General features: G+C 32.7%; 1 protein-coding gene across 1 annotated transcript in view; it reads left to right on the top strand.

Moving 5' to 3' along the window:
* The first annotated feature begins 1,832 nt into the window (after positions 1 to 1,832).
* The window catches only part of LOC127719738 (uncharacterized), a 306,242-nt gene continuing 296,531 nt past the window's right edge, over positions 1,833 to 11,543 (top strand). The window contains exon 1 of the mRNA XM_052225973.1: positions 1,833 to 2,106. Coding sequence (XP_052081933.1) covers positions 2,018 to 2,106 — 89 coding nt within the window. The 5' untranslated portion in view covers positions 1,833 to 2,017. The remainder of the gene's footprint in view (positions 2,107 to 11,543) is intronic.

The following is an 11,543-nucleotide window of genomic DNA, read 5'->3' as shown; positions in this document are numbered from 1 at the left end:
ATATCCTGCAAACGAATAAATATATCTATATTTTGTTGACGATATATGCCGATAACACGTTAAACTAAGTTAATTTTTCGATGATCATTTCCGATCTCTGAAAACCAAAAAAAAAAAAAAAAAATTAAGCGTATACAAAATTTCATAGGTTACCGTAGACTTTTTTTTAATCCAAAAACCTAAAGTAAAAAAGAAAAGAAGGGGACCATTGTTCCCGGCCCCCTTTAAAAATAAAAACAAATGTAGCAGGCCCCTTTTTCGAAATTCTGGACCCGATGGGTTGGCGTTGAGGATGAAGGGATGGTTTTTTTTTAAGAATTTCGTTTCAAACGACATGTCCAATCATGTATGCTTACCTATTCGAAAGTTAATATCTATAATAGATAACAATGGACACTGTCAGAAAACAAATGTTTCTTGAGATTTTTCCAGTTTTAAATCTTCACCCTCCTGATTCATCGGAGTTTCTATAACAATTGATTCAGATCATTCTTTCAATTATTCGACCTCCCCTGGACCCTTTAATGGATCTTCGCCTGCTGTTAACGAATTGATAGGAAAACGGGAAAAAATCACTATCTCGCCATACATACGCAAGTGATTATAGTTGACAATAAGGGAAACATTTGCTATGTCAAAAGAGGATTTCAAGGTCACCAAAATGATGCGCAGCAGTATACAATGTAGGATAATGAGACAGATTGGAGCCGGTGCACCGCTAAATTTTCCAGACGAATGTGTGCTGTTATTTATTCTAAAACAAGTTGTTTGCATGATACGGGTTATGTTCTCATATATTTTATGATGGTATGATACTAAACCACTAACGGGAGGTTTGTGCTTGATTTTTATATGATGAAGACATAATCTTTCAATCAGTTGAAAAGAGGTCTAGAGCTGCCATGTCAGTAACTGCTAGTTGTCCCCTGTTAGTTTATGTATCATTGTCAGCTTAGTTATTTTTTTACCTATTCTATTCTGAAATCGGACTTCTTTTAAACTGAGTTTTAATGTGCGTATGGCTGTTTGTTAGTTTATTCTACATTGGCTAGAGGTATAGGGGAAGGGTTGAGATCTCATAAAACATGTTTAATCCCGCCGCATGTTTGTGCATGTCCTAAGTCAGGAGCGTCTGGCCTTTGTTAGTCTTGTATGTTTTTCAGTTTTAGTTTATTTATATGTTTTGGAGTTTGTTGTGACGTCCATTTATATGAACTAGTACACATTTCGTTTAGGGGCTAGCTGGACCCCGCCTCCAGGTGTCGAATTTTCTCGCTGCGTTGGAGACCCATTGGTGGCTTTCGGCAGTTTTCTGTTCTTTCTGGGTTGTTGTCTCTTTGACACATTCCCTATCCCATTCTCAATATGTGGAGATAAAATTTCTCAAAATCGGCATCCCGTAATTACGCGGTTTTAGCGATAGCAAATCAACAAACACCTGGTCACCAGAAACGCAAGTGTCGAAAACTTAATAGAATCATTGCAGCATATAGAATTCTTGTCGAACATGGCCAAAGGTGACCTAAAAATTATAAAGTGATGGGTACTTTGTGTAAGCAACCAAGTAAAACTCAGAAAAGTGTGGAGACCTGTGCAGGATTTGTAAACAGAGGACACACCTTATTTGATTAAATAAATCGTTGTGTAGAATCTTGTTTTAACTGTTATCGTCATTTTACCTTGAAAAGCAAAGTTTTTTTTAGCACATAGACTTTCCGTAAATGTATAATGGAAAGTATATAATTTATTTTTAGAACCAAAATATCTTAAGCAGAAAATTACTATTTATAGCGGTACATTTAACCTCCTGTTACACTTCAGCGGAACTGATTATCATTGTGTACCATTGTGTACGCCACGCCGGACATGAGAATGGGGGAAAATAAAGCATTGTATCTTATCACGTAACACATATATATGATGACGGAATAGATTCCGCTATAAAGCGATTTGCTCATACATTATTGAACTACGTTAATTTTTTCAATTTAGTTTTAGTCTTTAATTCAACATAAGGATGATGACAATTATACTCGGACTACATTTTCTCTGTTTTCTTGAAATATTTTTGCGATGTGAAGTTTCGGCCGGTTTAAGGAGAGGAGGGTAAGTTGTAAAAACAAATTCAATTACATATAGTTAACAATAGTTTATATGGTTTCTTTGAGATATTCTTAGAGGGTCATTTAAGAGAACATGGTTAAAATCGAAAAGGAAATTTTAATCATTTCCCTTATACATTTCAGAATCACGCTAAATTTTAAAGAAGGTGTAAGTAAACGTGTAAGAAAAGTCGATACTACTGTTGGCGCTCGTGTTGGATGCTCAGGTTGGATGGAAGATGAATACAATATGATGTGGGGGTCATCTCCAAAAGTATAAATACTCTGTCGTTTTACATTACCTGTATGGCCACTGAAATACGTTATTTATAGTATTCAGGCATAATCAATCGAGCATTATTAATTATTAAAGACAGAACATTAATTTCTAAATGTGAATTTTAAAATCAATTACGTGGTATATTGAAGATAATTATAACCATACATGTAATTTTCATCATTTGATTACAGAATGCAAAAAGTAATAAAACAATAAGGCAAATCTTTACCTTTTACCTAGCTATAAAATGTAATTATAAGTTATGAATGCTTCTTTTTGTAATTTCATAGGGTTGTAAAAGCATTGACCGTGCGCACATTTTTAGAATGAAGCGCGGAATACAAAATGTACTTCGGTAAACGCTTTAACACCCCTATGAATTTACAAAAAGAAGCGTTCAATTCTTAAATTAGGGGACTCACAAAAAAAAGAGACGAAGGAAGATATGGTCGCATTATGGTTTCCGCTGCAGATATGGGTTTGGCGGTCAAACCCAACTAGAGTAAAGTATTGCTGGACAATGTTAAATGCTACAAACATATTTTATCATATTGTGATATTCCCCGCGGACCCCTCAATTTATATAACGGCTGGTTCGGTGAGAAATCTGGTATTTCACAGTGGCCCCAACCTTTCTTTCTGATATATATATATATATATTTCCAAGCAACGCGTCAATGTCTCTTCTACAACACCTATATAGTCGTTGCCATTCACTAGCTCTGTAATTTTGCCCAAAATTAGCTGAAAGTGTCCTACACCCTAATTTCATTTCGAAAATTTCAGTTTTTATACCCTAACTTCAGATTTTCGAACATAAACCACTATGGACATTTTCCTAAAAGATGCGCCCATTTCTCCTCTATATCACCTTTATAATTATCGTTACCCGTCACAATATCTATGAATCAGACCAAAATAACTTAAAGTGTACCCCATTTTTTTTTTGCTCAATCGCATTATGTCCATGTGTTTATGATCATTGTAACCAGCTGTCTACTAAATGGCTTATATTGATTTATTTAGTTCGAAAATAAAATAAAAATGAAGTATTGGTTCCTTTTGTTTTAAGTTAATTTTGTCGTTTTTGTTTAAGATTGTATGTATTCTCCTAATTGTTCGCTATGTCTCTAGCTGGAAGTTATACCTTCTAATTGTTCGCAATTCTGGCTAGTCACGTTAATTGATTATGGTGATGTTGTCTCTAGATCTGTAAGCCATGTGCTGAAAGATTACACAGTATCCCCACCCTATGCTGACAAACTTTAAAGGATCTAGGGCATAAGTGCTATGGGCTATTTTAGAAGCCATGCCTACCTCTACCTCTGGTTTAATGGCCCAAGTAGAAAATATAATCTTTAATTTAGTTCGCTCAGCATGCAGTTGGATTAAGTGACATACTGGGTAATCCCACCCCACTCTATGCTGACAAACTCGTACGGGTCTAGGGTATAAGTACTATGGGCCATTTTTCATCCTAGAATTGGAGAAAAAAACATTATAATTGATTAAGATAAGTCTTTTGAGTTGATCAACCAATCACTAGAAGGTGCATATACAATTAGGGTCTCTAGTCGGGGCCTGGCCTAGGTGGCCAAGTGGTCTAAGTAGTTCTACTACTGTAATCACTAGCCAGTGAATGAATGAACTTTATTCTCACAAAACTACATGTCATAGTTACAGAGAAAATATATATCTACAATTACATATATGTATATATAAGCATGCACATGTGTGAACAAACGTAACTTAACTTGGAGGACTGACTTTCACCTGTATTATTTTTATAAACTTACATAATTTTTCTAAAATGATAGTATTGTCTGAATTAAATAAACCATTAAATTTGTATGTATTTGGATTTTTACAGCAATATTCAGGTAAAAATTTCTTTCTCTCTACATCCAAAGATTTACAAGTCATGATGTAATGATAATCGTCACCAATACCACTTGAATCGCAGAGATGACAAAGTCTGTCGTTTCGTGACAAGCCTCGCCTTCTTCCCGTCTCAATTGGTAACCGGTGACTTCCACATCTAAATTTGCAGTATACAAATAATAAATTATTAGGCAATATGTTGAGATAATTCTCAAATTTCAAATTAGTCTTAAAAATTCTATAACATAGGCATTTAGGTAAGCTATCTATATGTGACAAACATAATTGTGTGAACTGATCTTTAAGTTTTTGTTCCACACTTTTTGATACCCATTTGTCAGCAAACTGCATATTCCAAATATTAGACATTCCACAATTATCTAAAACATTTTTTATATAAATCAACCATTTACTTTCGAAACCATAGTTATTTAAATTTATATGTAATAATTTATAAAGAACATGAGAAATTTTACACTCTTTACCGTTTATAATTCTGCCCCAAAAATTTATCATACGAACTTTTGCATAAAGAAGTACTGGGAATCTGCCTAGTTCAGCATAAACTATACAGTCTGGGGTTGATTGCTTTAAATGTAAAATGAGTTTGCAAAATTTTAGGTGCACCCGCTCTAATAAGTCAAAGTTTTCAAAACCCCAAATCTCTGACCCATATAACAAAATAGGTACAACAGCCTTATCAAAGAGATCTAGTTGACATTCAATAGATAAATTATTAATTCTACTCTTCTTCAATATAGAATACATAGCCTTTATTCCTTGGTCTCTTAAATATTTTCTAGTTTGTAAAAATGAACCACTTTTTGAAAAAAATATTCCTAAATATTTATAATTTTTAACAATCTCAATTTCAGTATCATTAATAGAGAAATTCAAATTTTGTGGAATTCTACCATTAGCAAAAACAAGAACTTTTGTTTTATCAACATTTACCTCAAGTTGCCATTTGTTACAATATATGGCAAATTTGTTTAACATATTTTGTAATTCAGTGTTACTATCTGCTAATAAAACAGTGTCATCAGCATATAACAATAAGAAAATCTTCAGATACACATCTAGTTCATTTTCTAGGTCTGCACTTATTGTCTGTAAACCTTTTGTATCTAACTCTTCTAAAAATGCTTGTAAATCATTCAGATATACAGAAAACAAAGCAGGAGATAAATTTTCACCTTGTCGTACACCAATTTCACAAGGGAAGAAGTCAGATTTCTCATTATTGAAGACAATACGGGATTTTATATCTTTATACATATTTTGTATAATTCGGAAAAACTTTCCGTTAATATTATTGTTCAAAAGTTTAAATAAAAGGAGATTTCTTTGAATAGAATCAAAAGCTCTCTGAAAATCAATAAACGCACAATAAAACTTTTTCTTCTTTAATTTCAAGAGTTCAAAAAAGGCATAAAGAGCAAAAATATGATCATTTGTGCTGTATCCTGGTCTAAAACCTGCTTGATTTTCTTGTAAAATTAAAAACTCATCTAAATAATCACAAAGTCTATTGTTTAAAATGGAAGTAAATATTTTACCTAAACTGGATAGTAACGTTATTGGCCGATAGTTTTTCGGTTCCCTTTTACTGCCTTTGTTTTTAAACACTGGAATAACATTTCCTAAAAGCCATATTTCAGGTAAGAAACCTGTATCGAAAATTAAATTAAACATATATACATATATATCTAACATCAATTCAGAAGATGATAAAATATATTCATTTATTATTAAGTCGTCACCAGGTGACTTATTATTTTTAACACTTTGTATACCTTTGATAACCTCGTCTCTTGTTATTGTTTTATTCAAGAAATTATTTGATCTATCAGTATCAAAATTGTTATCTAGTTCAATATTCGCTTTATTAAGATTATCTTTATTCAATTCTTTAAAAAAATCATAAAACTGTTTGATATCAATGTCATTATTTACTGTACGTTTAAACTTATTGAAAATTTTCCAAAAATCACGTGGATTTTTCTTACGTAATGCTTTCATTTTCTTCTTCAAATCATGATTAAAGAGACGAATGCTATCATCCATAGTTTTTTTATATATTTTTTCACTATTTCGTAGTCTAACTTTGAAAATATTAGACCCATAATGTTTATACAATCTTAATGACTTTCTATAATCTTTTCTACTATTTTTACAATCGGGATTAAACCATTCTTTATTGTTATAATCTTCTTTTGAATTACTACAATCTTTCGTAAATACACCAAAAGTTTTTTCTGCTGAATCAAGCAAAATCTTAGTAACATTGGTAACAATTTCATTTACACTACTTTGATCCACTTTACTGATATCATCATGTATTTCTAAGATATGTGACAATAATTCATTAACCTCATCTCTGTTTATGTTACTTGTAAAATCAGTACTCTTTTCATGTTTCCATTTACCTATGTATTTGTCATTATTTCTAATACATGTATTTACTTTTAGCATGTCCGATTTTACATTGCAATCTAGTTGTAAAAAGATTGGCGTATGAATATCCGAATATAAATTGCTAAATTGCATAATTTCAAAATCAACAATTTTGTGAAACATATTTGCAGAGCCCAATACGTAGTCAACTACGCTTGAGTTACGACTTGTTGGCTTACCAACTTTGTCAGATAAAAATCGACCGTTCAATATAAATATGTTATTATTTTTACAAAAACTAATAAGTTTTCTGCCATATGTATTTACTGTTTGATCTTGAGAGTTTCTTTTCCTCGGTATACCAAGGTCGTCTAAAATGCCTATTTCAGAGAACTCATTAAAATCAATCAATTCATTCACAAATGTATCATCAAAATCATCCTTATCATAATAATCAGCTAAGGTACCAGTTCGGCTATTAAAATCGCCAAATAAGCAGACATATTGTGAATCTTTATACATATTATGCAATTCTATCTCTATCTCAGATATAGCATCATCTGCTGTATATAATGTATTAATAGGTGGAATATAGATCACACCACATATTAGATCTTGTGGTAGCTGTACTAATTTCTTACAAATTTTAAACCAAAAGACAAAAGGACAATTTGTATCTATCGGAGTGATATAATTTTTAAAAACACTTTTATGGCCAAAAGCTAAACCACCTGATCTATAATTTGAGAATTTTTTTCTATTTTTACAATAAAAAGTGAAGTTTTCCAAAGATATATCATCTAAGTCATCTAATTTGGTCTCTGAGAAACAAACAATATCATGGTCTTGTAATAAATTTCTAAATTCTGGATATACAAGTTTGGATTTTAAACCACATACATTTAGTATCAATAATTGTAATTTATTGTTTTCTTTATAAGTAAAGTCAGTGTGAATAGTATTAACACTTTTACTACGGTGAAAATCTGTTCCACTCGAGTACTTCGGTTGACAATAGCTGTCCTTTAATCCTCCTTGACCTCTTTAACTTTGGGTTTGCAATTTACGGGGGTCTCGACCAGTGTTTCTTGTTTGGTTATTTGGACCATAGGTGGTAGTTTTCGGGCGTGCCCCTCGTCCAATATATAATTGTCTTTCATTTGTCTCCATTCTTGCCTCGTCGTTTCTGTCGGGTGGGATGAATTCAGCCCCGTCAATAAATAACCGATCTTTTTTTAGGTGAACTTTCCGTTTTTGACTTTTGGCTTCTTTGAAGTAGGGCCACAGTAACTTTCTCCTGTCATTTATTTCTTTTGGATATTGTTCATTCACTCCGAAACGGGTCCCTTTCAACGCTGAAGCTGCGTATCGTACTAGCTCCCTGTCTTTGAAACTCTTGAAACGACAAACTATCGGTCTAGTAGTGTACAAATTTCGATTTTGACTGTCTTTTACAAAAGATTCCTTTCCAAATCTGTGTGCCCTATGAAACTCAACCACTGAATCCATTTTCATCTCATTTCTCATGAATTGTTTGATTATGTCCTCCGTATCCTCTGTATCATTGGTCAGGGGTAGTCCAGTAAACACCAAATTTTCCCTCATAGATCTTGTTTGCAGATCTAAGTGTTTATCATGTAGGGTACTGAGATCAGATTTTAAATGATCGACATCAAGTGACATATCATTATATTCAGCTTGTAACTGTGAGACTGAAGAGGTGAGTGTAGTATGATTTGTTTTACTTATTTCAAACTGTTCGTTGACAAATTCCATGCTTTTTTCCACATCGTCCATTCGTTTAGAAACTTTATCAACATTTTTGACGAGGTTATTCATACTTGATTCAAATTTACATAGTTTTTCATTAACTTTATCAAGGGTTGTGAGTTTTTCAAAAATCTTATCTACTTTAAGTACGAGGGCCTCTAGTTTTCCCTGAGTATCGGTACCTTGATTCATAGTAGATTGCATAACAGGTTGCATCATATTAGGGAAAGGGCTTGAAGTAGTGCCAGTATAAAATTCTGGAGATCTTTGATTGAATAGCTGCATACTAGACTGTGGTATTTGCATCTGTTGCACATTCGGTGACATACAATAGGTATTCATATTCATCTTTTTTGTAGGAAGTTTGTCAACAGAAGTGGGTTTTCCCTCAGACTTTGATTTATTTACTGTTTTTGCTTCATTTATATTGTTTGTATTTTTGTGTCTAGCGTGAGCACTGTTCGTCGTTAACTTACTTGGTTTTTCTCCACTGTCATTGTGTCCTTTCGATTTTTTTCGTTTCTTCCCAGATTTACCATTTTTCTTCGAATTCATGTATTACACTGATCTTATCATTTTATGTAGCAAAAGAGATCTTCACATAGTTCAAAATAGTGTCAATTAATCCAATTTTTTCAAAATTTTCACTCGGAGAAAAAATATGCCTCTTAATTCTCACACATGCGCATCTGAGGTTGTGAATTCGAACCCCGCTCCTGCGGGTGCACTCGACTCCAATCTTAATTGACTTGGATTGTCAGTTTTCCTATCGAAGGTCAGTGCTTTTCGCCGGGAACTCCGGCTTCCTTCACCAATAAAAACTGGCCGCCACGATTGTTGTCAGTCTAAAATTGATTTTCATACGTTAAAAGTCAATTTCCTGCCTATCCAACAATGTTCAATTACTGCATACATCATGCGGTACATTAAAAGTTACTTTCACTTAGAATCTAAAATGTAATTAAGATGACTCACTACTGCCAATTAAAAAGGCTTATTGTATCACTACAAACAATATCAGTTAAGAGGCAATTACAATATTTCGCACATACACAAGGACGGATAAAACCTTCATATAGTGAAAACAGAGTATGTTTCTTCACAATTCTCATGGAGGTTAAAATCAGTTCGGCATAAGACGAGATACATGTATTGTTTAGTTCAAATTATGGTTTCTTATAAATCTGTATTATAGTGATAAAGATGGGTAAACTGGATCCATGTGAAAGTTAAACAGATCACGACTTCACTGATAAATAAACTCATCATATATACTAGGATTGAAATTTTGTATTTGAGCCAGACGCGATATTTGTCTACAACAGACTCATCAGTGACGCTCGAATAAAAAAAAGTTAAAAAGGCCAAATAAAGTATGAAGTTGAAGAGGGTTGAGACCAAAAATCATAAGCGTTATGCCAAATACAGCTGAGATAATCTATTTCTGAGGTAGAAAAGCCTTATTGTTTCAAAAATTCAAAGTTTTGTAAACAGTTAATTTATATTTATGACCATATCAATGATAAATCACGTCAACACAGAAGTGCTGACTACTGGGCTGGTGGTAACCTCAGGGAATAAAAACGGCACCAGCAGTGGCATCGACCAAGTGGTTGTTAATAAACTCTCACCCCATATGGAATTTACTGACCCCCTATATATCGTATTAGGTCGCTAGCACACTTTATAACTAATATTATTTCTGAATCAGGCGTTTTAATCGGAACCAACATTAACTGATTTAACATCTTCTTTTGAATCTTTCCAGTTTTTCAAGATTAAGTTATTTCGGTGTCAGTAATTCTATGTCGTATAGTTATATTGGTAAAATGTAGAGTTTATAAAGGTGTATTGTTGTTTACATTTCAACTGCCAAGCAAGGCATACACACTTCGTCTTGATTCCTTTATATTCTCCACGATTTTTGCAATTTTATTTTGTTCGTGGAGTTGGTTTTTAATGTTCAGAGATGAGTAGCTGATTCTAAGCATATTTGTGTTACCCAAGATATACTCATCTGTATATGTTTTTTTTTATTGGTGGATTTGGTTTGATGCTGATAGGCAATTTTTAGGTTGTCACTTTAACCTTTCCATTCCTGCAAAGTTGTCTGTCATGTTAGTTGTACACTTGTGTCGTTCGGGATGTCAGGGTCTCAAGGGGTAGAGGAATTTATTAAAAAAATAGATTTGCATATAATTCGGCCTTTATGGATTCTTTGTAATTCAAACACACCTACTCTGTTATGATGACAAATTACATACTTAAGGTATAATTGCATTTGGCCCTTATTTCAGTCGTTTAATTAGTGTGCATTTTTTATGTTAGAAATAGATAAAAAGCCCCAAAGTAAACAAATAACGAAATATGAAGTGATATGATATGTTATTTGTTTTTGTTTTATACGGTTAAAGCTTTAAACTGTTGAATAACACACGTATGAATGCAAAAGGGCGTAACCGATTTATTATAAGATCATTATTTTGTTTTAGATAAAGTTGCAAAGGAAACAAATGTATGCTTTGAACAGATCAATCTATCCATGACTTTTTTTCAATGTCGTAAATGAAAATGTATTATATCAGAGATCGGAAATGATTTGCACATATTTTTTTTAGCTCAATACTATGATTCATGTACGGATAATTATGACAGTTAATTCAAGTTTTAGAATATGTAGCTGCATTTCACTTTATATGACCATAGAAACAAAATTTTGACAGCACAATCTATCTTTATACTTTCATAAGTATAGAATTCCATTTCCATCGCGAATTGCTACTCTTGAACTTTAATCAGTATTTTATTCGATCTTTTTAATCATCTAAAAAGAATAAAAAAATAATTTAAAAAGTGTTTCTATATGATTACTGATTACGGGTGTACAGAAACACTTTTTAATCATTTTTGTATTCTTTTGTGCGATGGAAATGGAATTATATACTTAAGACAGTATAAGATAGATTGTGCTGGCATAACTTGTCATCATAACAGAGTAGGTGTTTGAATTACAAAGTTTCCGATAAATGCCGAATTAAATGCAAATGTATTCTTTTTTTAAACAAATGCCTCAACCCCTTGAGACTCAAAATCTGACACCCCGATCGACACAT

This window comes from Mytilus californianus, unplaced genomic scaffold, assembly GCF_021869535.1.
Source record: "Mytilus californianus isolate M0D057914Y unplaced genomic scaffold, xbMytCali1.0.p SCAF_11, whole genome shotgun sequence".
NCBI lineage: Eukaryota > Metazoa > Mollusca > Bivalvia > Mytilida > Mytilidae > Mytilus > Mytilus californianus.
Note: the sequence above shows the minus strand (reverse complement) of the source record. Positions and strands in the feature narration are given on the sequence as shown.